Below are 27562 nucleotides of genomic sequence, written 5' to 3'. Positions count from 1 at the left end.
GATTCCCCCGGAGGAGCTGGCCCAAGTGGCTGGGGAGAGGGAAGTCTGGGTCTCCCTGCTTAGGCTGCTGCCCCCGCGACCCGACCCCGGATAAGCGGAAGAGAATGGATGGATGGATAGATGGACCCTTTTAAATTGATTCATTTTTTAAATTATTTTTTGAAATATACATTTGTTTAACATTCCAGTATTTGTCTTAAAGAATTTGCCCAATCTCTGAATAAATTTGGACACATGCACTTATGGAAAACATGAACTTTGACCTTGTTGGTTAATGTGGCTTCATCAGCACCTTTGGGCTGTGGCGCCATCTTCTGGCCAGAGTTATTATTGCAGCTGTCACCACAGTTATAACATTTAAATAAAAGTTTAAAAAACACCTACAGTACTTAAGTAAGGCCTTAATTGTAAATAATAAAATAAATATATGTATAATGCAACCCTACCAGCTCGGATTTTTAAATAAAACGGTGAGCAGAACATGTTTAAACCGTATGTGGCTTAAACCACATGGATCCAGGTGATCCAGGAGGATCCTCACAAGGATGCAGGTGAATTCATAGATTTTTTTAAAAGACTTCACGTTAATTCTAACATCTCAGAAAATAAATAACGCCACTGAGCACAGATTAGTCCCATTTAAGAGTGTGATGCTGGCCCCGAACACAATCTGCTTTCTTTCTTACCTCTGACAGTAGCTGAAGCTACAAAAATACATTAAAACACACACACACAGGAGGGTTAGCCTTGTTTTTTTGGCTGTCCGGCAGTCGGATGGTGTAACATTTGGACTTCCTGATGTGAAATGTCAAGTCGTGCTTCTCTCTGGTGTATTTTTCGCCCCTGAATGTAAAAATATAAACCCTCGCCTCTTTTGTCTCCTGTTCAGTTCCTGTGCTTTGCTGTAGTTTCTTTCTCCCAGGCGGTCGTTATTTTTCCGGTTCTTATTGGATTTTTTCTGTCTGTAGATCGCCTTAACCCTGTAGTTCATTCTTTACTTCAGCCAATTTTCCCCTTTTTAAATCATTTTTAAATTCAAAAGGCCCTTGTTTTTCACGTGTCCGGTGTTTGGGTCTTCATCCTGTAGGTCCACCTTCTGGTCTTTACCAGGTTCTAAAATTGTCAAATTTAACCCACAGCGTGCAAAAAGGATATTTTTGTCATTATTTATTCAACAAAGACAAAGACTGTGTGTGGAAAAACTGAAGGACCTCCTTTAGCAGCAATAATTCTCAGTAGGGGTTTTCTGTCGGTCACTCATATGGTTGTGGAGGATTTTTGGCCCACTCTCCTTTCCGTCGTTGCTTCAGCCCACCAAGCCGAGGTTCTGGACTTTTACTGGACAGTTGCAGCACCTTGATTGTTTTTTATTTTTATTTTTTGAGCTGTTCTGTTGTAGATTAGCTGCTGTGTTTGGGGTCATTGTCCTGTAGCATCATGACCCAGTTTGCTCCGAGCTTCGGCTGTCGGACTGATGGTCTCATATTTGACTCCAGAGTCCTTTGCGCTACAGAGGAGCTTATGGTCGACTCAGTTTCTCACAGACTGGCAAACCTCTGCCCATTCTTACTTCTGACATATACAGCCTCTCTCGAATGCTCTTTTTGTCCCCAGTCCTCTTACTCACCTGTTACTAATGAGCCTAATTAATTGTATAATACTCCTCTGGCCATTTCGTATTTGTGTTGCCCCTGGAACAACTTATAGTTGAAACATTTGACATGTTTGCTGCTGCATTTTGAATAAAATGTTGATTTATGAGATTTGCAGATCACTGAATTCTGTCCCAACTTTTTTAGACCCGGGGTTGTAATTATTGATCAGCTCGTTCTGTTTTATACGTGTCGTCCTGCAGAGTCTTGTAATTTCCCTTCAGTAGTGTCATATTTGAGCAACGAGAGGATTCCAGAAAAGGTAAAAGGGGCAGGCAGGCAGGCAGAGCGGGCTGGAAGGCTGACCTCTCCTCTCCTTGCTGGTTTTAGAACCATAGACATAATTATATTCTCTTATATTATATCTATGTTTAGAACAACACCAGAGGGTCTTTGTGGGGAATCTTCAGTGATGGAGCCAGGAAAGGCGTGGAGGATTCAGGGAAGCGTTAATGGAGCACACAGGAAACGCACAGGAGGGCTGAAAGTGAGAAGTCAGCTCAGACAAACTATCAAAGGTACATTCATCATACAGCTAGTTTGATTAGCATGTTTCTGAAACAGCTGATAAAAATGCATTTTTCCCTCTGTAATATTATCCAAATGTATGACCTGGTGCATGAGGACCAGTTAGCTGAGAGACAACCACAGGCTACAGTAGAAGTTTTAATTCATAAGATTTATTCATTAAACTGTTAGAAAGGTTACTAAATAAATGTCCTTTTTCAAGTTTGATGTTTTGAGAAAGACAACGAGCACGAGGAGGAGAGCCCCGTGACTGCGTCACGTCGGCGGCCCAAGATCCACACAAAGGACAGAGGAGTCACTCTGTTCGGGGTTTGAAGAACAGAAACGTCACCTGACTCAGCACAAACTGGGTGTAGGTGTGTCAAACTGATGTTGTCTTTCTGCCCGCCACAAACAGGCGGGTGATAGTTTGTTTTCCTCCTGTATATATATGTGTGTGTGTGTGTGTGTGCGTGCGAGTTTCTGTCAGCAACATATCTCTTTTATTGGAAATTTCAGGAAACATTGTATGTACATCTACAGCTGATAAACTTTTGGAGTCAACCCAAATCAAGAAAGTGACTTAATAACTCCATAATTTCTCATGATAGCAGGATTTTTCATCAAAATCTATATAACATAAAAGGCGGCGGGCGATGTGCATTCCTTCAACGAATGTTTGCCCTTTCATTAAAGTACTAGACAACAATCGGGTATTCTGGTTTTCGTCGTCGGGACTACAAATTGACCCTGAAAGCGTTACATCGTTACATTAGGGCATGCGCACTTTACGCCTGTCCTGGCAGACCGGAAGACGTTCGGCGCTTTCGCCGCGGAGTGACACATCCCTCCCAGCGCAGACGATCTCCGTCCCATCGTAAAAGAGCGGTGGAGCTGCCGTGTGTGAGAAGGACGAGCCTCTGGTTAAAGTGTAACCGCGGAGGTGACTTTCTAAGCCCGTATTCTTCCTCGTCCGGCAGCATCCCTACGGGAGGAGGACGGAGGTGAGAGCGCCGGTGTGTGTAAGCATCTTTGGCGTCGAGCTTTAAAACCGGCGGCGCGGCTCGGTTAGGACCCCCCCTGGGTCTTCCTGTCACAGCGCGAGCAGCTAGTTGAGCTCGGGTCGGCACCTGTGACCTCGGTGTTTCCCGTCGAGCTGAACGCTTTCCTCGGCGTTTTCAGGGTGTTTTCGGGCCACTGTTAGCCCACCGTTAGCGCCGCGGGAAGGCGGCTAGTTCACGCGGAAGGTCGAGGGAAAGAAGCTCGCGGCTCTGGAGCTGCTGGCGCGTGACGGATAAACGGCTCTGGTTGGAGCGCGCGTGCAGCCGAAACACACAACACGTTCATTGGGAAGCAAGTTAGCTCAGTTAGGAGGGTTTTAAAATTTTAAAACAACTCTCACATGATGCCAGCAGCACCGGCTGGGGGATAAAACTGGAAAGATTCAGCGTTTTAACATTCAGGAGTTTTTGGGTCCTGAGTTTCCATTAAATACAGTTTTAGGCTCTGATGAAGGCGCCTTTTCACTCCCAAACTGGAGCTTGTTATTGCCAGAAAATGACGAGGTCAGTGCTGACTAATCAAACTGCTTGACATTTGGAATATAGGTAGTTTAAAACCTATCCAAATTAGCTACCAACTAAGTAAATGGAGGGGAAAAAAGTGTTTCTCATTCAGGAAAATGAAGCAGCTTTTGTTGGAGCCACAGATAAAAATGATGCCATTTTCTCACAGAAAAGGAAGGAAAGGCTGAGGCGACATGCAGGTTTTTCCCCTCTTCGTGGGGTGGCCCGGCCTGTCAAATCACAAGTTCAGTGTTTGGAAGAGGAAGAAAAATACTCAAGGAGACATAAAAAGACAAAACGGATGCATGGAAATATTAAAGAGAAACCCAAAAACTGTGTAAGGAGGTTAAACGACAGGCACAAAGTCGTTCCTCCTAATAAACAGTGTAATTCACTTATAAACTTAGCTTGCTTTGTTTCGTTCTGTCTTTGACTATTTAGACAATTAGAAATGAAATTTAAAAGCTGATTCCTTCACAGTTTTTGACTTGCAGGTCAGTAGATTTACCGTCTTCCTGTCAGCAGTGATCAGGACCTCAGGGCAGCTCTAAGAGTCTCATTGGGACGTAAAATATTCCCCCGTGGACACTTTCTGCTGGTTTTAGCTCAGTGACACCTCACCTGAGCTTACTGGACACCTGCTGTGTCCAACAGTGGAGATTTTCTGCTTTAAAACTCCATTTATGAGACTAAAATGAGAAGCTTGGAGCAGACAACCGACAGAGGGGATGTAAACAACGGGACATTTTCTTTAACATGGTCGGCCATTTTCTGTGTTTGTAGCTGTGTAGGTCAGCCACAGGTAGATCTGATTTTATTCTGTGGCTTCCTGAAGCTTGTGTGTTTCTGCTGTGGCTCAGTGGTTCTGTGGTTTTATAATCTCCAGGCTGCAGGTTGGGGCTTTAATAAATATAAATCTAACCTCACAGGTGGTTTTTTCCCCACCATTTACCCGTGATAATCTCAGGTATCACTGCAGAAATATTACTTAAAATAAAATTAAGAAATCCCTTGCGATCTGTCCAGGGGATGGCTGGAGACAGACACCGTCTCCCCACGACCCGGAAAGGAGAAGCAGGGAAAGAAAATGAACGGATGGATGTACCTGCCTGTCCGTTTATTTTTACCCAGTTAAAATTTAAAAAGTACTCCTGTTCCTCTGATTTAATGATCAGACCGGACTGTTTTCACGAGACACAACCTCGAGAGAAAAAAGGCAACAACTTTGTGCCCAAACACAGAATAAAATAAAGATTAAGCGACATACAAGCTTATTATTTTCACAGGTAATGTCAGTCAAATTATAACTTTTATGTGGTTACTGATTCAGGAAATGTCCGCTCCACTAAAACTTCTGCTCAGGAGCCGCTACTGAACGACCAGAAAGAATAGGGCTGCCACTATTAACTATTAATCCATTGACTAATTAATCAATTAATCTAAACGACAACAAATACAGCAGCTAATTAATGTGGAACAATGGAGACTGGAGCATTGAAACGTTCTGTTAACCTAACTCCACTTTTCAGATCCAATGAGTTGTTTAATAACTGCATATATAACCTACGAATTGTCTGATTTAAATGTTATTCTCTCAGCTCTTAATATCTCCGTACTAACTGTCCTTAAAACGGGCAAAATAACACGCAGGTTGTTTCCAGCAGACTTCCAACCATCAGGACGAGTTTCTCCCCCCAAAAAGAAAGCCATCAAGAGGTTTCGTTTTGATCATTTTACCTTAAATACTGAAGACAGCAGAGACTCTGACGGACCACCTGTCCAACCTCACAGAGTGCGTTTAGCAGCTTAAAAACGTCCCTTTAATCCAGAGGCTCATCAGCAGCTCTGCGTGACTCATTATTTACTCGTGGGGAATCAAGGAAACTGCGGCGGACAAAACACTCTTTTTATTCTCAGATGGCTCGGAGTTCTCCCAGACTTCAGACCCCCTCGGCTGTTGGAAACTTTCTGACTTGTTCCGTCTCGACCGCTGCTGCTTGCTCCGGCATGACAGTTTGAAACCGCAGACCAGCGCTCGCCTGGCGCTCGCCTGGCGCTCGCCTGGCGCGCTCAGAGCGGACTGAAAGCCGCTGTGATTTCACTTGAGTCGTAAAAATCAGAAAGATTATTTGTGGACTAAAAATAATTGGGGGATTTATTGTGATCGAATGGGTCCGCTTTTCCAAATGGTCGCAGCAGCTTGAATAAACTGACAAAAAGCAGGATTGTATCGTTGGCATTAAAAGACACAAAGGTTGCACAAAGAAAAGGGGATAAGGAGACTGAAAAGAAAAAATGCATAAAAAGGACACAGAAAGACAAAGCATACATAAAGAAACTAAAAGCACCCGACAGGGATATAAAAAGACTAAAAGGAAACATAAGGAGACCTAAAGGAAGCATATGGAAACAGAAAGGAAGCATTAGGAGACAAGAAAGAGAAGAGCAGATGGGTTTCAAAGAGATCAGTTTTTGGAGGATTTGAAGAAATCCCAATATATTTCTATGAGGTGAAAAATGTAAATAAAGTTAAATATTTCAACAAGTGACACCTTTACAAAACCCTAAAGTCGCAGCCGTCGTGTCCTGAATGAGCTGAACGTTGTGACACCTGAACAGCTGAAATAGCTGAATGTTTGCTGAAGTAGCTACAGGTGAGTTAAAAACCAAGCACTAACACCAATAAGGTTTTGCTTTCCCAGCAGTCGAGCTGCGGGTTCAAGCGGGTAACGGAGCGAAGAAGCGCCAGCCGGAGTGATGGCGGAGAAGCAGAACTAGAAGAGTGAGGTAACATGGGGGAGCCGGCATCGTTCTCTATGGAGCAAGAGGAAGAAGCTCCGGCTCCGGAGGACGCAGGCTTGCGGCCGATGCTCGGGATCGAGCGTCCCGTGTACGATGAAGCGTTCATCAGGACGCAGCTCCTGCGCCGTAAAGACAACGCTACCACCTTCCGCCAGAGGCTGGCCGACAAGTTTAGGTAGGTTCCACGTGTGTGTGTCTTATTCAATAAGGAACAATAAGGAAAAAAACAAAAATGGCCTCCGCGGGGGTGGAGTTCCGAGGCCAGAACCACTGCTGACTGTTGGAAGTTTTCTAAGTTACCCAACCGAAATAAAGAACCACACAGAGAGAAGGTAAATTATCTTTCAGGATACTTTTGCAAAAGGAGAAGTCACTCGAGCGTGACCTTTTGGGTCAAACCCAAGCGAGTTCTCCTGTCCTGTAGCAGCAGCACCTTTTTATTAGAAACAAGGAATGGGTTAAACACACAGATTAAACTTACAGCATGTTGGGAAACACTCTGTCTATCAATAGTGATACAAAGATTATCAGAGGTTCAGTGATGCTACTTGGGTGATTGGCTGATGCCTGTAAGCACGATAAAATGTAAACATGATACAAATAAACTCAATATCTCTGACATTCAGTGACACGTAGGCATGTTTTGCACATAAACACAAAGGCTGATAACATAAAAACCCTAACACTGACATTTGCCAAAAACATTCATCCTGATGATCCCCAAGGGTTCGGGTAAATATTCTGTGGGCCAACACATCTAAGGAGCTGAAGAGCGTCACTCCCAGAGTGAAACATGGAGGTGGTAGTGTGATGGTCTGGGGCTGCTTTGCTGCTCCGGGAACCTGGACGACCTGCTGGAACTGCTGGGACCAACCAGTTGGGTTTAGGGGGCAATTACTTTTTCCTCACGGGGTCAGCATTAAAAACTGCAGCTTGTGTTTATTTGTTCGATGGTCTGAAACGTGTAAGAGCAAAAAAAAACAAAACCAAGAAATCTGGAAGAGGACAAATCCTTTTTACTCAAACAAGTGAAGAACTGCAATGTTCCTACAGGCTTTAATGCACCTCATATCAGAAGATTAATTTTGGAAGATGACAGAAATGAATTTGTATTTAATGTAGGTTGTTCTTTTTTTTTATTTTTGTTTGTACCTGAGTGAAGCGTCCTGAAAAGATTTGTGGATGAGAGTGGGAACCGGTGTAAAAGTGAACCCAGGCAGGGAAAGAGGAACAAACCCAGATTTTTACATATGGAAAGTGGAAGTGAACAGGTGGGACAAAAAGTTCTCGTACCTGCAGATAACAGCCGGTTCAGTTTTCTTCCTCGTTCTGCCGGTCAGACCCCTGTTCCCCTGAATGCATCAAATATTGAAATCCAGTGGCAGGAAGATAAAGTTGTATGAAATCCGACCTGTGATGCAGTGAAACAGGCAGGAAATGGTGTTTTTGGTGTTTTTGCTCCGAGGAGAATTAAATCTGCAGCAGATGAAAGTATCTGGAAGTGATGCGTCTCGTTTTTGTGTGGATGGTGATTCAGCTTTCAGTTTTCTGTTCGTTTTTTTGCAAACTAACTACTTCTGCGTACCTTGTGCTGTTTCAGCCGTTCAGGTATCAAAACATTCAGCTCATTGGGAAAGAGCTGCTGTGACTTTTTAAATATTTCACTTTACTTAGAAAGACGTAAAGATCTTTTCAAAGGCATATATGCTCTGTTTTTGTTTTTTTATGCTGTGTTTAGCTTTTAGCTGCTCTTGCTACTTTTAGCTTCTAGCAATCTTTTTGTTTCTTTTAGCTAGTCTGTTGATACTTTTAGCTTTCAAACAGCCTTTGCTACATTTACCTTTTAGCCTGTCTTTTCTGCCTTTTGCTACTTTTAGCCTTCAGCTAGTTTTTGCTGTTTTTAGCTGTTAGCCAGCATTTTGCCACTTTTAGCTTTTAGCCAACCTTTGAGCGTCCAGACACTGTTTTGCTTCGTTTAGCTTCTATCCTGTCAGCCGTTCAGAGCCAGGCTGACAGTTTTTAATTAAAGTGAAAAACGTCCCTCAGTCTTTCTCATTAAGTTGTAATAATGTCTCTCTGTCCATTAATCTTACCGTCTATAATTAAAAATGTCAACTCTGCGTCTTAAAGGATCTAAAACCTCTTTCCTGTGTTTGTACACGTTTCAGTAGATGAACACAATCCAACCCTTTGTAGTTATTAAATGCTGTAAGCCAGTAAAAAGATGGTGTGTAATGATGCCGTTCTGAGGTGTTTTATGGGTGAGAGTATCAGTGAGTGAGATGTTTATGATGGGTTCAAGTATGGCAGACAGCAGCCCCAGTATGGCCCCAGTATGGCCCCAGTATGGCCCTGTGTTGTTCGCTTCAGTGCCCGCTCTCTCAGGAGGAGTTCCTGGAAAGCGCACGCGTCCTGTTTCACTCGCGGTGAGGATTTAGTGGGAATATGTGAGTGTGAGCAGATATTTGCTGTTTGTTTTTAAGACGAGTGCACTGTAAGGATGAAGGCATCATGGAACAAAGCAGATGACCTTTGTTTGACCTACTGAACCCGCTGATTTTCACCTGCAGCCGGAGGTGGAAGAGGAGCGATTGTGTGTGTGTGTGTGTGTGTGTGTGTGTGTTCATTTCTGTACTGTTTGCAAGATGTCTCATAAACCACTAGACAACTTTTAATGAATCTCTCCAAAGTAACCATTCGACGTCCATCTACACCTGGTTAACTGTTGAAGCCAGCCAAGCTCAAGATGGCCGCCACAGCCAGCTGACTTTTACTTAGTCAGTTTTACAGATACGGAGCTAAAATTTGGTGCGATGGTAGCTGAGTCATTCACAACCCCTGCTGTGAGCACAAACTGATCAGATGAGATTAAAGATAAAAGCAGCTACAGCTTGTCATTTCTCCACAAAAGGACCGCTAGGCCTTTTATTGAACTCTAATCTCACGCCATGATGATGAGTAACGTCTGTTTCCTGCTTTAGGTGCTCGTCAGAGAAGGCCAAGGCGGTAGTTTTCAGCTTTCTGCCAATCCTAACATGGCTGCCATCCTACCCCGTCAAGAAGTACCTTTTGTCAGACGTGATCTCAGGTCTCAGCACGGGAGTTGTGCAGCTCCCACAAGGTCAGTAACCCCGCTGAGCTCGTCATCTGGATGTATTTAAGGGCAAACACGTGCGAGGGGCCAGCTGCGGCCCTGCAGGGCCTGTTTTTGGGTCCTCGCTGTGTCTGTTTTGCAATCTCTGTGGTTTTTGACTCTGTGAAGCAATCGCTTCTGGGTCTGTCCTGCTGAAACCTCTTCTTTCCTCTGCTCCGCAGGGCTCGCCTATGCTCTGCTGGCTGCTGTGCCTCCAGTTTATGGCCTGTACTCCTCATTTTACCCCGTTCTGCTGTATACCTTTTTCGGCACGTCCAGGCACGTTTCAATGGGTAAGCCGTTTCTTGGAGAGCGTTTACTTTGCGTCATAAATCACTTAGTGAAAGTTGAGACTGATTGTTGTTTTTTTGCCAAAGTGGGTCATGAATCAGCAAAACAAACAAACATTCATATAGAAATAAAGGCCAGAGTTTTAGACTCAGATCATCTTAAAGATGAGAAATGACAGATTTGTAGTTGTTTTGGTCAAACCTGGAAAACATTGTTATCCACAGACTCATTCAAGATGTCACGCTCAGACCATCAAATTTGACGAACGCAGTAATTTTTACAGATATTGAGCTAAAACTTGGTTTTAATAGTAGCTTAGACTGATCCCCTTCTTTTTCTCTGAGCACTGACACGAGATTTGTTTTACCAACTTTGACAATTACTCTTGGAGTCAACTGCGTCTCCTTCTTAGTAAAATAGTTCATGCCTCAGCCAGCTGGTCTTAGAAAACAGAAAAATGGCTCCGACTCAGTCAGTTTTACAGAGATTGAGCTGAACGTTGACGTGGAAGAAGCTGAGATGTACAAGGTTGGACCAGAATGTCTACAGCAGTGGTCTCCAGTCCTGGTCCTCAGGGCCTCCATCCTGCAGGATTTACTTGTTCCTCTGCTCCAACACACCTGATCTGAATCAATGGGTGATTAACAGGCTTCTGCAGAACATGAAGAGGTGATTTAACCTCTGAATCAGGTGTGTTGGAGCAGAGAAACAAGGAAAACATGCAGGATGGAGGCCCTGAGGACCAGGATGGACCAGAATGTCCACAGCTTCATCGTTTCTCATCATGAAGCTATTTTAGTGTGATACTTTTGCCTGAAAGGTGCCGAGCTATATGCGTTCCTTCAAGGAATGCTTGGCCTTTTCTAGTTTAAAGTAATTATTAACCACACATGCATCAGTGGAAGGCTTTTACCCGTTTGCTTAATTTGATTCAAGTGTTGACTTTTTGTTTTGTATGATTTGTGTTACTCATGCGTGGCCACTGCAGGGCCGGTGGGTGTGACTATATGGCTGCGTAAATAACAGTTATAACCTTCAGGAGTATCATAACCATCTGCTGATGAATAAACCCAGTATTCTCTGAACTAGTGCAGATAAAAACAAAGATAAAAGCTCTTTAAACTGTCATGGATGCTCAGTTTACACACCTCTGTTTTCACTTGTATAAAGGTAGGAGAATAAATAACTACTTGGTGACAGTTTGCACTGGAATCAGGTTATTTGAGGTTGATTGTTTGTGTATAAACTTCCCCAATTAAAAGCAGAAGTGTTATAAATGATCCAATGCAATCTGCCAGCATCCAGTCAGAAGGATAAAGCAGATCCTGCTGACTTTATGTAACCTGTAGCTTTAGGAGGGCTTTCAGCTCCCCTTCCTTTACTTTTTAATGCTTTTGTTCTGTCTCGTGGATCTGAAAAGGTTAAGATGGAGTTTTCTCACTGCAGTTGTTCACATTATTCTGTTTGAGCGTCTAAATCCTGACAGGACGGTCGAGCGTCGCTAACGAGGGATTTGTCAGATGTACGAAGGGTTCAACCTTTAGCGCTCGCCTAATTATGGCCAAATTCCTCCTTAGAAAGATGTTCTTTTAACTTAAAGGAAAAAAGTCTGAAGGTGACTGGATTTGTTCTTCTTTGGCTCAATAATTCTAAGAAAGTCAAGTCTTGTCCTTTTTTTTTGTTTTAATTCTGTTTAGGCTGGCACGCCTCCTAATCCATGTTATTACACTGCAGTGAAAGAAAGTCCAGCTTTCAGAGCGGTTACCTGTTCACAGCCAGCGCCAGGCTCATTCAATCAGCCGCCACGGCCCAAGCAGTAGATCACACAAAGCCAGAGATGATTAATCAGGACCAGAAGATAAAAGCTGTTTTCAGTCGTGTCCGCAGCAGCGCTGTGACTTCTCAGTCACGTCCCGTCCACGTCTGTCCTTCCTGTCCTTTCTGTCCTGAAGTGACCCGGTCGTCTCAGATGTCAGTTGACTAATGAAACAAAAAGAGGGGGTTGAAACCAAACTCTGAACACGCAGCAGGAAGGGAAGACCCATCCTGCGTTGAGAAATGATCTTGGGAGTAACACGGTGTGTAAATTAGACCGTGTGAGAGGAATGACTGGGCAGCTGTTCAAGCTCTGGAAATGATGGCCTGTTCACTCCGGAAAGAGATGAGGACTCGGCTTATCCGTTTGAAGGACACGCCCCCCGCCCCCCCGCGTAGTTTATCTGTTAACTGGACGTGAAAATAACTCGGGCTAAGGTGAAGCACGTTCCTGTCTGTTTGGGTTTGTGCGGCTGCTGGTGCTGATAGGAGACTGCAGCAGATAAAGGACTTTTTTGCGTAACGCTCCTGTGGAAAACATTCAAACCCCTTCATGTCCATCCGGGTTACATCTCTGAAGTTCGCCTGAGCTTTTAGGAGGGATTTCTGTACTGCGGCACATCTGCAGATGTGTCCGGTTCACCGTTTTACACGGGAAACGGGACGATGTAAAAAGGACCCTTCGCTTCCAATTTTGAGGAGAGAAGTTTGAGCTCAGATGCAATAGAAGCTGATTGGAGACGTTTTTTAAAACTCGGCTGTACGTACTTAATCAATTACCAAGTAGGAAGATGTATTCAGTTCTTTCAGTTTGGGCTCTTGAAAATGTGCTTTTTTCTGTAGATTGGGTGGACCTCTGACCAATCACAATCAAGCATTCGGAGCAGCAGATTCCCAGCTAACAAAACAAAGAAGTATCACCCTAAACTAATAAGGACATTTAGTTATTTATAGCGTCTGTAAACAGGCTGGACTCTAGTGCTGCAGCCAAACAAGGAAGAAGAAATGTGTTAAAGAAAAGAAGCTTATCAACACCAGTGTCACATTTATAATTAAATAACAATTCAAGTTAGAACTATCTGTTTGTTGGTACATAATTACACTTTTTACCCCACTCTGTCAGGCGCAGCGCCGGCTACTTTAAATGACTGCAGTCATGCAGGCTGGAGAAGCTTAAAAAGTTGTCTGGTTCAGTATGTGGACAGAAAGATGGTAGACACAGTTTGAGTGTATCATGTCGTGTTGTATAAACAAACAGATTTTTCTCTGCTGAGATCTGTCGTCTGAAGCTTGGTCTTGGTGCAGAACTGTTCGACGAGTCCAATTTATACTACTAGAGTTTTAATTTCAAGTCACCAGGAACATAGGCTTGGGAGCATTTTTCCAGTTACCAAGTCCATTTCTCATATTTTATTCTGAGAATTATGCAAGTTCTGGGTCAGATATTTAGCAGAATAAATGTAAATATTTTCCCGAACAAACATTTTGTGTTTAGATTTGCAGAACACGCTTTAGTTTCAGTTCAAGCAGCATTTTTTGCTGTGGAGCAGGTGATGAGTTCGGCCTCCTGCGTGACGGTGAAAACTCAGACTTTGAGCTCAAATCATCCAGCTAAGCTGCTAATCTCGTTATGTAGCCCAACCCTCGGGTCTCAGAGCCGATGGGATGTAAGTTTAGAAGATCTGGTTGAAGACCGCCGATATGGTAAATGGTTTTACCGTTTATGTGTTTTTAAAAAGAGGAGGTGAATTCCCCACTTCATCCAGCTGTCTGCTTGTCCCTGTTTGTAATGGTTTGGAGAAGAGAAAAATCTTTATTTTTAACCAAACTCGCTCCCCTGCTTGGACATCCGGGGTTATTTTTTATTCTTTTATTGACACTTCTCTTGTTTAGTTGCAGCCCTGTTTCATATCAAAAGTATAAAAATGGATGAAGGCTAGTTGAACGTTGTGTTGTTACAGCACGCAGCAGCTTTACTAATCGAATTTGCTCATTTTTATTTCGATGTGTGTACTTCTACGTTCCTTTGTTGCCCCTTTGCTGCTCGTTAAAGTTGCCCACATGCTGCTCAGTTTGTTAATGTTTCTCCTCACCTCGATTATCAGTGGTCTTAATTCAGCTGGTGGCCTTTTCACACAGTTTCTTCTCTATAATCACTGCTGAGTTCACAGACTGGTCTAAACAGGAAGAGGCTGAGTTTCCACTTACTCTAGGTGCATAAATTCAGAGTTGGTTCTTCTTTGACCCACGAGATGGGAGATGAATCTGTGGTCTGTCTGCGTTTTCATCCTGTAGGCACCTTTGCTGTTATAAGTCTGATGATCGGGGGAGTTGCCGTGAGGGAAGCCCCGGAGTCCGCGTTTCCGCTTCCCGCCAACGTCTCAAACTCCTCGGTGACGTTCGATGAGGAGGCCCTTAACGCCAGGAGGGTCCAGGTGGCCGCCGTGCTCACCACTATGGTGGGAATCATCCAGGTGAGTCTGGTTTCAGCTCGTTGACGGAGTCTGTGTTTAACTCCACACAGTGTTTGTTATGTGGTTGGAAGATTAGAGAAAAGCGGGGAAGTGTTGGCGGTTCAGCAGTAGGATGGCTGAGTCACTGTGGATGTCTTTACTGGAAATCCAGCCGTCTCTTTAAACTTCTGCTTCCCTTTCAGATTGTCTTTGGTCTTCTCAGGTTTGGCTTTGTGTCCATCTACCTCACAGAGCCTCTGGTGCGAGGCTTCACGACAGCAGCAGCCATGCATGTTGTCATCTCCCAGCTCAAGTACCTGCTGGGGGTGAAGACGAAGCGCTTCTCTGGGCCCCTCTCTGCCATCTTTGTGAGTTTCAACAAGGGTTGTAGGGCGGTCCATCTTTGTCCCGGTGCAAACGATGGCCTTACATGTCTTCTCTTCTGTCTCTGCAGTCTCTCAAAGCAGTATTCAGTCAGATCACAGACACCAAAATTGCCTGCCTCCTCGTGGGCCTTGCAAGTATCGTGTTCCTGTACGGGGTCAAAGTTCTCAACGAACGCTTTAAGAAGAAGCTGCCGGTGCCCATTCCTGGAGAGATTATTGTGGTTATCGTCTCAACTGGGGTCTCTTTCGGGTTATCCTTAGCAAAGAATTACGGCGTGGACATAGTTGGGACCATACCAACAGGGTAAGCGCTTATTTAGATTTTCTCATTATCAGATCTACAAGGAGCCATTACAGCATCTCACCTGACAAATATTGACACGCGAGGCTGGACTCACTGCAAGCGTTTGCTTTGATTTTCTCAGGCTTCGCCCTCCTGCCGTCCCAGACTTCTCTCTGGTTTCCAGTTTGATCCCCGACGCTTTCGCCATAGCCATCGTAGGATTCTCAATGAGCATCTCACTAGCAAAGATCTTTGCCCTGAAACACGGCTACAGTGTGGACGGCAACCAGGTGAGGGTGGACACGTACGAAGCACTAACTCCTTAACTGGCAACCTGATTAACTTAGGTTTGAACATAGAGCCTGATAGATTCCACCAGGGGATTCAAACTTAAACAGAGTCAAAATGGCCGTGTAGGCCCGCCCCTTCTGACCACCTGCAGAGCCAGTAATGTCCACTAAGTACCAACTAAATACTAGTTACTTCTTAGGTAAAAATAAATCAGAGAGACCAAAGGGTTCAAGAACAGCATCTAATTTAATTTGGGTTTGCTTTTTCCAGGCATTTTAGGGGGACCGTTACAAGGTTGAGGTGTTTATATGCACGTAAAGATCGAGCGTAAGAGTTTTCTAAAGAAAAGTATTCACAGCCCATTAAACTTCTCTACTTTTTGTCACGTTCCAACAACAAACTGCAAGTCTTTCAGGGATTGTCTCTTCCAGCTTGGCACATTCCTTTCTGCATGTTACTGTTAAACTCCCTTTTTTATTTTACCAAATGCTGCCTTCAGGAGCTGATTGCCCTCGGCATCTGCAACTTCGTAGGCTCCTTCTTCCAGACCTTTGCCATCACCTCGTCCATGTCAAGGAGCCTGGTTCAGGAGAGCACCGGAGGAAAAACCCAGGTGGGTCAGAGCTCGTCTACCACAGCAGCGGTCTCACATGACCGACCCGGGGCTGGAAAGCCGAGATAATATTTCCATGCTTCTCTGTTTTATTCAGATTGCAGGGCTGCTGTCATCTCTGGTGGTGCTGCTGGTGGTGGTTGCCATCGGTTACGTCTTCCAGCCTCTCCCTCAGGTGGGCGAGGTGGTGGAGTTGTCCCGCCTCCGGTTTCTTGTTTCTTTTTGGTGACAGAGGATGTTTGTTTTCCAGGCGGCGCTTGCAGCCATCATCATGGTCAACCTGATCGGGATCTTCAAGCAGTTCAGAGATCTTCCCTTATTGTGGAGGACCAGCAAGATCGAACTGGTGCGTTCTTTAACGGCGGCTAAATTCAAATCAGGAATGGGTTTTAACATTTCCCATCTTTTGATTGAAAAAGATAAAAGTTAGTTTTTTTTCTCAGAAAGTCTAAGCAGGGCAGCTGAACCACTTCCTGTTATTATTCACGTCTGTGGACACTTTCTTTTGGAGCTAAACTGATATTCCTTTACCGCACAGCTGGACACCTCACGGGTCAAAGGTGATCCCTATTGATGTCAAGGTCAAAGGTCAGGGTTGGAGGTGAACCCTTTGTAAGAACCTAACACTGGACATGTGTTCAGGATTGTTGTGTCGGGGATTTCATCATCATTACCCATCTGACGGCTGTATTATGTCCCGTTGGCGGTTCTCGTTTATTTTGTTTCAATAACAACATCAGAGTTCCACTTTATGTCACTCCTCCCTTTAAACTTTGCTTTCCTGTATATAAACATCACTTGGAGGATGTTTGTCATCATATCATCAGTGGATGATCCTAACAACTCGATGTGACGGCGTTCTGCGAGGAGGAAATCTGTTGGAGACGACGATACAGGGAATGTCATCAGTCTGCTGCTGCTCGAGGGGTTATTCTCATGTTGTTGATGCAGAGAGATTTTATTTGTTTACATGATCGGTAACCTGAAAAAAGTTATTCAGAGTTTGAATTTTCAACCTGCAGAGAGCTCAGAAAGGCTGTCCGAAAATAAAAACCCCAAACAAAGAGAACAAGCGTTTCCCTTCTTGGTGGCTGCTTTAGTCTAAATCAGCTGCTGACACTCAGGGGAAAAGCTTGTTGACTCGAGCCACAAAGAAAGAATCTTTGAAACTCTTTCTAATTAGATTTTGTCAGATTAAACGTGCCGCTGATAAAGTAAAAAGCTGCTCTGAGTGTTTTCCCTCTTTTTGCCCCCTTCAGACCATCTGGGTGGTGTCCTTCATAGCGTCGGTGCTGTTGGGTCTGGATTACGGCCTGTTGGCGGCCCTCGCCTTCGCCATAATCACCGTCATTTACAGGACGCAGAGGTACAGCTAACAGACGCTGGAACTTCCCTTCAGAGCTGTGCTTGACCTTCTCAGCTCTTAGACAGAGATATTCGTATTTGAAGTTTTCTGGTTTACTTCCAGCCCCAGAAGTTCTATCCTGGGCCACGTTTCCGACACAGGACTGTACTACGATGTGAACCAGTATGAAGAGGTGAGTCTGGGAATGGAGGAAACCCTTCGGCTCAAATCTTTGGCTTCTAAATGTGCGTTTCATTCCCAGGCCTCTGAATACGAGGGGATTAAGATTTTCCACTCCAACTCCTCCATCTACTTCGCCAACAGCGACCTGTACGTGACCAAACTCAAGCAGAAGGTAAAGATGCCCCCCCCCCTGTCTCTGACAGCCACAGTCGGTCCTGCAGCTGCTGATGGGAAAAACAATCTGACAGCAGCTTGGTGTGGAAATGCTGACTCCTCCGTCACCGTTTTCCTTCTTCTTTTGCATCTACTTCTGCAAACTTTGTGCTGCTTTAGCCAACGTTCAGCTCATTCATGTTGTGGGTTTTTAGTTTTTCTTTTATACTTTCAAAGGATTTGACTTTATTTCCCCATAAAAATAGAAATCTCTTCAATTCCTTCAAAAATGTCTTTGAAATCTGCTTTGGCTACTTTCTTTTTGCTGCTTTTAGCTAGCCTCTTTAAATATATTGTCCTTTTCTGTCTTTCTGCTACTTTTAGTGTTTAGCTAGTATTTGTCTCCTTTTAGCTTTTAGCGTTCTGCTTCTTTAAGCTGGAACAGTCATTTAGCGCTCGGCCCGTCTCCAGTTGACTGTAGCATAAAAACACGTGGATGTTTTCCATCTGCGCCCCTCACAGACGGGCGTGAACCCGGAGCAGCTGTTAGCGGTGAGGAAAGCCCAAAGAAAGCAGAGGGAAAAGGCAGAGCAGGACCAGAACGCTCCGCTGAAAATCTGCGCCAAGGTGAGTCGGCTGTTCCCTTTCCGGGTCCCTCCGGGTCTGCCCAACACAGCCGGCTTTGTTGACAGGGTAAACTGCCCTCCATGTTTGCGTTTCAACACGTTCCTCTCGTGTTCGGACTTGCGTAAAGCTCCGGAGTGACTAGTTTGAAAAGCTGAATTGTTTTCGTGCCCCCCGGCAGGAAAAGCTGGAAAGAGTCTTTTAAAAATAAGCCTCAGGTTCCAGCGTGAAGCTGTTTCTGAAAAAACAAAAACCAATTGTTCCTGTTGATTCCAGTACGAGGACGAGACGGTGACCCATGAGGTCTTAGCTCCGAGTCCGGACGTGCAGGAGCAGAAGAACGGCGAGTTGGAGGACAGACGCGTGGACTCGGCGTCTGAGGAGGCCGTCTTCCTCCAGCCTCTCAGCCCCGTCCGCTCCATCGTCCTGGACTGGACCACTGCCAGCTTCATCGACTCCGTGGGAGCCAAAGCCATCAAACAGGTTTTACTTCTCTGAATGACTTGCAGATACAGCCGGGGTGTCAGACTGCAGGCCTCGAGGGCCGCTGTCCTGCAGGTTTTAGGTGTTTCTGCGGTTTAATCACCTCCTCACTGAATCATCAGCTTCTCCAGGAGCTCAGCAACAAGTCGTCCATTTAAAGCAGGAACACGTCTAAAACCTGAAGGAGAGCGGCCCCCGAGGAGCGGGGTCTGACACCCCTGTGCTACAGTCCATTCAGGACATCTTTAATATTAGTTTACAGCTGGAACACTGACGTGTTTGTCTGCTTCTGCAGCTCATTAAGGAATGTGCTGAGGTGGACATTCAGGTGGTCATCGCCGGCTGCAATAGTAAGGAGTCATTTTTGTCTTTCAGCCATTTTCACCATTCAGATATCAGAACATTACAGCTGTTTCTAACTTTATACTTTCTCAAATATAACACTTTTTTGGACCCAAACGGAGATCACGTCTGTTCGAACTTTAAACACGTGAAGACATTAGACTAACTCAGCATGAGTCAGCGTTTTTATGAACTCCTGCTGCGTTGCTATGGAGATGAGACCATTCTTCTTACTCCTCTCTACGCACATTTTCTGTCAGCTTTCACCCAACATCTCTGACGGCTGAAGGAGTCAGAAGGCTCTTTTTTTAAAACGTACCCCATGTTCCACCTGACCCGCGCAGCTCCCGGTTCGCTGTGGTGTCCTCACAGCGGCAGGTTGGTCTTTAGAGGCCGTGTTTCAGGCTGGATGCTGTTATTTCTGTACTCGGGCAGCAATAATCTGCTCTTCTGTTGAGCTTCAAACACGTCCAAACTCTCCTCCAGGCTGTACAGTTTCCACCTCATGCATCCTTTTTAGTCTGTTTATCTCTTAATGCATTCTTGCCTCTACGTCCGTTATTTTGTCTCCATTGGCATTTAATTCTCCGTAAGCATAATTTGTCTTTTTTCGTCTCTTGTCCTTCTTTAATTTCAACTACCACGGCTATCAACTCATTTAGTGTGGAAAATACGATGAGTTCAGGGTTAAAGATATTTCAGTCGTATTTTCCGGTTTAATCTCACCCTTTCTATGTTTCTTTGTGCCTGTAACTAATATTTTATAAAGCTGTAATTTGCTTCTTCCTCGAGGACACCTTCTGGACGAGTTGGACACCTTACAGTTTTTCTCGGGGGACGTGAGCACCAGCATGGTGTTCCCCACGGTTCACGACGCGGTTCTGCACTGCCAGGAGTCGACCTCCAGCCCGCCTGCTGCTCCAGACGAAGCCTGACAGCAAAGCTGTCTCTGTGTGTGTTTTAAAGCTGTACAGCTGAAAGGTACTGAGCAGTTTTCTTTTTGTACTCCCAAAGAGTTCAGGCAGCCACTCCCTGAGCCTTACTCCTCTGCATCCTCCTAGCTGTCCACAACAAGAACAGAGTATTAAAAGTTGCACTTTTCTGGCGTTTTTGTACTAAATGACAACACAGGAATCGATTGTTGTGTGACTGTTTCTGATCATCTCACTATCATGCTGGTACACGAGGGCGAAGGTTACTGACTAATTGTGAATGTATTTTTATTTTCAATGTTACTGTTTATTTAAGTTGGAGACGATCAAAACTTGTAGCTGCTGTTTGAGGGCAAAATGAATTGTTAGGGTATTTTCATGTAATGTATTTTTTGAAATTCACTGAGACATAACCTGGAATAAACTTTATTTTTAAGTGAACATGAGTGGGAACAGAGGACGTTTTTGCCTGTTTCGTGGACAGCGGCACACTCTTAGTTGTAGGTCATGTATCTGGGGGTGGCGCTGAACTTGGCGTAGGATTTGATGACCTTGTTTACAGCCTCCAGGAAGTCTTTCTCCGTGGCGATCTTCCTCCGAGCCCTGATGGCAAACATACCCGCCTCTGTGCACACACTGCGGATCTCAGCACCTGAAGGGAAACATTTATTTAACGTCAGCGAGTTCCTCTGGAAACACAGCGACACATTTGCAGACAACTGGTGAGAAGTTGTCCGATAGCTGAGCTGAGATATACAGAACATATAAATGCTGTTTGCCATAACACAAAACAAGCTTCACATGTCCAGGACGCCTTTTTGATGCTGGCCTTCATAACCCTAACAATCGATACATGAAGGCTCCATGTGTTCAAACTGCACATAAAGATTGTTCCTTCATGGCAAATCTTACACCACTGGAAAGCCCGTTTATCTCCCCTTAAATGATGTGGGCTGCACCCCTGAAAAACTGACCAGATCTTCTCTGCCCATGCAAACCGTTTAATCTGCTATCGACTCTCTAATATCGGTGTCTTTTATTGGATGAGAGCTCCCACAGGTGCTCAGTGGGGTTGCAGGCAGGACATTTAGTCTCTGATAAACCCCGCTCTGCAGGGGCGAGTGTCGTCATCTTGAAGGAAAGAGTTTGGTCCCAGATGGCAGAGAAACAGAATCTCTTTCTGCTTCACAGCTCGTCTCTTGTTCTATGGAACTTGGCAGCATCCAGGCTCTCGTTTAGAATAATAGAAGCTCAAAAAAAGAATAGAATGAGCCGTTTGGCATGTTTTCCATGAGCCCAACCAACACACTCTGCTGCTCAACCCACAAACACATTTCCCTAACAAATATGGCTCCATTTAGGGAGAAATACTGAACAGGATTTTCAACAGTATAAGAAGCATTCTTACAACAAAGAGATAATAGAACTAAACTTCTTTATTTCTTTACTTTCTGTGCCAAGTCCGTCACTCTTTTAAAGAGACAAACTGATGATCGAGCTAACAGTTTATTACTGAGCTGCAACTTTATATGTAAATACACAGAAACAGAACTGCTGTCACAGTATCTGTCAAGTCATGCTGACAGAAGAAAGCCCTTTGTAACACACCCCTCAGCAAAAACAAAGATGTGTAAACAGCAATGAAAATGGCAGCTTTGACAGATCAGTGTTATGTTTGTGATGCGCCTCAGAGTTTAACCCTTAACTTTGTGTCCATTAGACCACGTTTCAACTTGCAGATACTGCACTCTAGTGGCCACAAATTAGCACTGCACCTGATTAAAACCTGAACAGAAACTACAGGTAATGGTGGGGGCGTTCCTTTGGAGTCAGCCAGGTGATGACCCAGGTAGAAGTGATTTAAAAAAATAAAACGGGGGTGGGAGGAGGTGTCACCTTAAATCAGGAACAATCTAACAGCGTGCAACAGAGACAAAAAACAACCAAAATGACCTGCTGTAACAGATCATATTCAGCTAATTTATTATGCTTTGGTCATTAGAATTGCATCGTGGAAGCAGAACATCTTCGCTTTATTTCCACCCGTCCTGTGATTCAGCTGCTGGTATAAACCAGCTTCCTGCTTTGTTACCCGGAGCGCCGAACCTCACGGGGATGATGGGACTGTCGGAGTCTCGAAGTTGTGAGGAAAAAAAAAGGCTGATTCTGTGTTGCAGGCTCGCTGCGACCAAGAGACTAACGAGCTGCGGTTGAATATTGTGAACCCAATTTTTAAAGTTTCAGTGGCATGAAAAACTGTATTCTAGTCTGTGCGCACCTCCACGCTCCTGAAAACACTTTCAGAATGAAAACAGGCAGATTTGGACCAGTCTGTCAGAGGACAGCACCTGTACAGGTGTAAAGAGGTACAAAGACACTCCCAACAAAACAGAGACAACCCTGAGAGTCCCACAAAGACTCGGACTATCATGAGGGGAAATTTGTTCCCGATGTTTTCAGGCGATGAGGGTGTGCGCCTCTGCGGTTTCAGCAGACAGTGAGAAGCCAGAGAAAGTCTGCAGGTTGTCATGTGTGCCAACCAGTGGCAGCCCAGTGAGCTAGGAGCTGAAAGACAAGACGACAGGAGTCTTACCGGTGCTGTTGGGACAGAGGCGGGCCAGAAGCTCAAATCGAATGTCTCTCTCCACACTCATGGAGCGGGCGTGGATCTTAAATATGTGGGTGCGACCCTGCAACACAAAACAAACAAACAAAAAGATCCTTTTTTAGCAGTAAATGATAAACAGGCGAGGACATAAATCCGCTTCACAGAATGGTTTTTAGAAATCGTTGATGAAATTACCTCCAGATCGGGCAGGCTGAACTCAATCTTCCTGTCCAGACGTCCCGGTCGCATCAGGGCCGGGTCCAGCGTGTCTGGTCTGTTGGTGGCCATCAGCACTTTGATGTTGCCTCGGGGGTCAAAGCCGTCCAGCTGGTTGATGAGCTCCAGCATGGTCCTCTGGACCTCGTTATCGCCACCAGCACCGTCGTCAAAACGGGCCCCTGGCAGGTTCAACGACAGGACAGTTAGGGCAGAATTCATACGAGTTATACAGGAAGGAAGGAAACTGTCGATATTTAAATCCTACTGTAATTATCCTCACTTCATTCATGTGTTTTAAAGATTCAGAACAGGAAGTCTTACCTCCAATAGCATCAATTTCATCAAAGAAGATCAGACAGGCCTTCTTAGTCCTGGCCATCTCGAACAATTCCCGCACCATCCTGGCTCCCTGCGAACACGAACAGAGACGGTCCCGTCACGTCGAGCCACACCTCAGAGCCCCGACCCGAGCGCTTCCACGCCACCACAGGGCTCACCTCTCCCACGTACTTCTGCACCAGCTCGGAGCCGATGACCCGGATGAAGCAGGCGTCGGTTCGGTTGGCCACGGCGCGGGCGCACAGGGTCTTCCCCGTGCCGGGGGGCCCGAACAGCAGCACGCCTTTCGGGGGCTCAATACCCAGGTTGACGAATCTCTCCGGCTGGTGAAAAGAGGAAAAATGCAAATCCACAAGGCTCACTTCTTAGTCCATATTTCTTTAACCTGTTAGGTTCTCTTGCTATGAAGTTTCATCCATAACCATCAGATAGATCTTTTAAAGACAAATCCAACAAAATCGGTCTACTGGTTCCCTATTTATTGTGAAAAATGCTCATCGGAATGGGTTGAAATTAACACAGTTCTTAAATAGGCAGCAACAGGAAGTCCTGTGTTTAACTTCCTGTTCTCACACCGGGCTGAAGCTGAGGAATCGCTCTGATTGGCTGAAAGTTTTAGATTCGGGGCCAGTTTAGCTCGATCACTGCCTGACCCAGTTAGCTGCAGCGCTAACTTGCTAACAACATATAGAGCAGGAATGGGCTGCAAGTGGACAGGTGGCCTTGCTAAAAGACAATGTGTCTACCATGAGGCAAAGAGGTTGGGTTTTATTTTAGGGCAACCGTCAACACTCACGTGGAGCAACGGGGTCTCGACCACTTCCCTCAGCTTCTCGATCTGCTCCTTACATCCACCAACATCACTGTACGTCACGTCGGGCTTCTCCTCCACCTACAGAACAGAATCACTACAAGTACGTTTTTTGTTCTCTTTTTACTACTAATTTATGATAAAATGCCAATTTACTTTTAGATGTTTATCCTTAAAACTATTGTTTTCATAAACGAGTCAGTATGAAGTGGCCACTGACTCAAACTTGACTCGTGCGCACCTGCATCATGGTGACAGTCGGATCAATTTTCGGAGGCAGGGGAATGTGGATCTGATATTTGTTCCTGTCCACACTGAGGGAAGACGAGAGACACAGAATTAAGCAGATTTATTATTATTATATATATTTGTTGAACTTTAGTTTGTCCTGATGTGGAACGTGTAAACATGGCCGCCGCCTCACCCGACTCTCATGCCCTCCTCTATGTCAGTCGGAGCCACCTGGTCACTCAGGTCCACCACGAACTTGGCGAACTGTTTGACGTTGATGATGTATTTCGGATCTTCGGAGTCTGCATTGATGATCTTTGTGCATCTGTGTGAAAAACAGTGAAAGCACATTTAACTGTTAAGAAAAGAAGCAATAAATCCATTAATTGCTAAGATTTGACTTTACTTTGTCAACATAGATCAGCTGTAGAGGTACAGCTAATGATAGATATTTTGCTAACACTCGGGGGATTTAAAAGCAGCCTGCAGCTGGTGAACATCATCGTATAAAACCTTCATTCAGCTGCATTTGCCAGCTACTCTTTGTTGATTGACCAAAACTATTTTATAATCGTTTGCCTAGAAGAGTCCCTGTGTTCCCCCCGATCTGCATCACGAAGCAAAATGTAATTTTATTCACAGTAAGAGGGGTTTTCTTCCTCTAGTTTGTTTTTGATCCTTTACGTTGATCCATGGGCGCAGCCATCTTTGAGCAAACATGCGCCATTGTTGTAACGCCACCACCGATTGGACAAGAGGGTGGAAATGGGCACAATCATGTAAAAAGGGAAAAGGTTGGGGCTAACACCAGGTGACGTCATTAAAGCGCATGTAGCCATGACCATGTGAAAATGTGTGTTTTAATAAATGAACGCACAGCGGGTGTGTTCTCCAGACAAGTGAGAACGTCTAAGTTTCTAGTTGTTTTTGAAAAACTGCACGACATAAAGAACATAAAAATGTTTTGAACAGGATTAGTGCGAAGGTTTAAAGTTCTGTTCAATATGTGTAAAATAGAAGAGTTTACGGTGTTGGATTTAAATATAGAGGTGTAATTTTATAACTGGAAACCTAATCTGACACTGAAAACCCAGAAGTTATCACAGTGCCACTGATTTGTAGTATGAGGCCCTGGGAGGGAAGCAACAATAGTCATATTACCACAACCCACACACTAACAATAAAAAGAGAGAATCGCTTGCTTACCTTGCTACCTGCAAAGGCTGTTCGCTCTGCAGAGTCTGCTTATCAGCAGCCAGATCCCAGAGCGCCGGCGGAGCCAAGCCGGTGTCCGACTCCTTGATGCCTGTCAAATTCAAAAAGTGCAATCATGGTCCTGCCTCTGAGGAAACCACCGTAAAAACGCATTTCCCACTGCAGGGCTACCTGTCAGCTCGTTGATCTTTTTGAGAAGCTGCTGAATGTCATCTTCCACCTGTTTGATCTGTCTGGAGTAGGTGCTTTGACCCTGACGACAAAAACAATGTGCTTCAAAATAAGATTATTCCCAAGGAGGACTCAGACCTCGCCACCAAATCTCCCAATCGGCTGGTGTTTTGTCATGTAATACTTACGTATGTTTTGAGCAAAGCGATGTCCCCTTCATCCAAAGCTGTGGTGGAAATAAAGACACGAATTGGGTACACAATAATCTACCTGTGATCAGAGATAAATTCCACCAAAAACCACTGTTGATTTTGCATAAGGGAAGTAAAACGTTCATAAATTCACTCAATAAATTGTTCTTTATGGTCTTTTCTTGAGTAGATAATGTTCTAGGGCCAGGTGGATGTGCTAATATGATCTTTGTGTCAAATATAAAAGGTATGTTTAAGCTCTATCCAATGCCAAATTTATCTAGTTTGCTCGAACTTTGTTTCTTTCTTAGTCACATTGCTACATTGCTAACACTGCTAACACCGTTTCTTTGCCGACAGTGCACCACGTTTAGCGTTAACATATTTAACATTTTTACACATAAATATTGTAAAAATTTACATTATGATAAAAATAATTTTAGCGTGGGATGAAATACATCGTTTGTTAAGAAGCTAAGCTAACACCGGCTAATAAGTAGCTAGTTATTGTCGACGCTTCCTCTAAAACACAATTATTATTTTTAAAGTGTGTATTTTATAAACCTCTGATAGGTCCGTCTTCCTTTTCTTCTTCTTTAACCTTTCTTTGGTCGTCTCCCAAATAGTCCGGCATCTTTAATGAACGTCTGAAGCGTTTACTCACGAAGAAACTGAGCTTCTAAACTCTACAATTACACAGCAGCTTTGGACTTCCGGCCCTTAACGGAAATGCGAGTCGGAACGATTTTGAAGACGCTTATGCAGCAGAACGTTGGGAACCTTTTATTATTAAAGACGAGTTAATGTAGTTATCAAAGTAATTTGGCACCACATTTTCTATCTACAGTTTTATTTTTAATTATTCACTTAGTTTAAAAAAAACAGAACAAGAAGTAATAAAAACAGCCATCTGTGGAACAAATAATGCGGAACCTTGTAGCCTTCCGCAGGGGACACCGCTGAGTGCGCTCTTGGATTGGCACTGGCAAAGGGAGGCCCATGTGGACCGTCAATGAGCGGGCCACGAACTTCAACGCTTTAGCAAGCTTTAACTTTTTAATTTTTGTCCTGCGAATGTTCGCTCACACCATTTTTTCATGATGCTGCTAGAAGCAAAGGACGGCGAAGAGACGGTCGTGTTTAAAGCGGCTGCCGGTAAGCAGCGACACAGACGGGCCATTGAAAGAGCTAGCAGAGAAACTGCTGTTCCACTTGTTAGCTTCCATTCAAAACACACTCAAACTATTTAAATACAACTAGAAGGTCATTGAAAGTTGTAAAAATCTTCTTTAATTCAAATATTTACTGTTTTGTAGGAGTTGACTTAGTGTTGCATAATTCAACAACAAATTGATGCCTAAAGTTTTTGTGATTTATTCTGTTTTAAACTGCACAAACTGGCTGTCAGCTCTTGGTGTTATCACAGACCCGTTTGACATTTCACTCATCAAATCACTGAACATTTGAGGAAAGTCTTGAGAAAAATCTGACCTGTTACTGTTTTAACTGAAGACAAAATATTTTTATTTATTAATTTTTTTAAACAAGACAGATTGTTTGGCAGCATCTGGACACCTAGAGCTCTTCTTCCTGGTCTGCAGAGGAAAGAAGGGAAAATTGGTTATTTTTAGTATCATCTGTAGTTTGAGGTTAAACCTACCATTATTCTCCAGGAGCACAGCAACAAGTCATCAATTTAAACCAGGTGTTTTAAAGCAAGAACACGTCTGGAACTTGCAGGAGGAACAGCGTTTGACACCCCTGCCCTAGACCCTGATTGTAAACTCTACCTTTGAGCCCAATTTTAACCTTGGACCAACTGGTTAGACATGGATCCATTTTCTCCTGTTCCTTCGTGCTCAGGAGACCCAGGCATCTCTCCTCATCTCTCCTCAGCTCTCCTTACTCTCCTCATCTCTCCTCA

At 44.4% G+C, this 27562-nt stretch overlaps 3 protein-coding genes and 1 long non-coding RNA gene across 9 annotated transcripts in view; 2 read left to right on the top strand and 2 right to left on the bottom strand.

Moving 5' to 3' along the window:
• The first annotated feature begins 3005 nt into the window (after nucleotides 1-3005).
• Nucleotides 3006-20294, top strand: slc26a5 (solute carrier family 26 member 5). 6 transcript variants are annotated; one of them, XM_017438751.3, is made up of 18 exons: nucleotides 3006-3163; nucleotides 6427-6701; nucleotides 9508-9647; nucleotides 9842-9952; nucleotides 14061-14239; nucleotides 14422-14586; nucleotides 14673-14908; nucleotides 15030-15177; nucleotides 15678-15791; nucleotides 15889-15966; nucleotides 16042-16137; nucleotides 17051-17157; nucleotides 17260-17329; nucleotides 17399-17491; nucleotides 17995-18099; nucleotides 18373-18579; nucleotides 18875-18929; nucleotides 19714-20294. In XM_017438751.3, the coding sequence occupies exons 2-18, from the start codon at nucleotides 6517-6519 to the stop codon at nucleotides 19854-19856; spliced, it is 2232 nt and encodes a 743-aa protein (XP_017294240.1). In that variant the 5' UTR covers nucleotides 3006-3163; nucleotides 6427-6516; the 3' UTR covers nucleotides 19857-20294. The 6 variants fall into 6 exon arrangements, with proteins under 6 accessions (XP_017294240.1, XP_017294237.2, XP_024857906.1 ...); XM_017438748.3 differs by having other exon boundaries at nucleotides 3007-3163; nucleotides 6430-6701; XM_025002138.2 differs by having other exon boundaries at nucleotides 3011-3163; nucleotides 6412-6701.
• Nucleotides 6870-14089, bottom strand: LOC119616898. Its single transcript, XR_005232975.1, has 3 exons — nucleotides 13974-14089; nucleotides 11716-11930; nucleotides 6870-7937 (listed from the first exon to the last, which is right to left on the bottom strand). It is a non-coding gene; the product is annotated as an uncharacterized LOC119616898 (long non-coding RNA).
• Nucleotides 20264-26376, bottom strand: psmc2 (proteasome 26S subunit, ATPase 2). Its single transcript, XM_017438752.3, has 12 exons — nucleotides 26203-26376; nucleotides 25636-25673; nucleotides 25448-25529; nucleotides 25268-25367; nucleotides 24255-24386; nucleotides 24072-24144; nucleotides 23816-23911; nucleotides 23178-23342; nucleotides 23002-23089; nucleotides 22657-22859; nucleotides 22447-22543; nucleotides 20264-20505 (listed from the first exon to the last, which is right to left on the bottom strand). The coding sequence occupies exons 1-12, from the start codon at nucleotides 26270-26272 to the stop codon at nucleotides 20348-20350; spliced, it is 1302 nt and encodes a 433-aa protein (XP_017294241.1). The 5' UTR covers nucleotides 26273-26376; the 3' UTR covers nucleotides 20264-20347.
• Nucleotides 26377-26580: 204 nt separating this feature from the next.
• The window catches only part of dnajc2 (DnaJ (Hsp40) homolog, subfamily C, member 2), a 24888-nt gene continuing 23906 nt past the window's right edge, over nucleotides 26581-27562 (top strand). The window contains exon 1 of the mRNA XM_017438754.3: nucleotides 26581-26793. Within this exon, the coding sequence (XP_017294243.1) occupies nucleotides 26736-26793 (58 nt within the window). The 5' untranslated portion in view covers nucleotides 26581-26735. The remainder of the gene's footprint in view (nucleotides 26794-27562) is intronic.

Source organism: Kryptolebias marmoratus, linkage group LG1, assembly GCF_001649575.2.
Source record: "Kryptolebias marmoratus isolate JLee-2015 linkage group LG1, ASM164957v2, whole genome shotgun sequence".
Lineage (NCBI taxonomy): Eukaryota > Metazoa > Chordata > Actinopteri > Cyprinodontiformes > Rivulidae > Kryptolebias > Kryptolebias marmoratus.
This window is presented reverse-complemented; position numbering and strand designations above follow the sequence as displayed.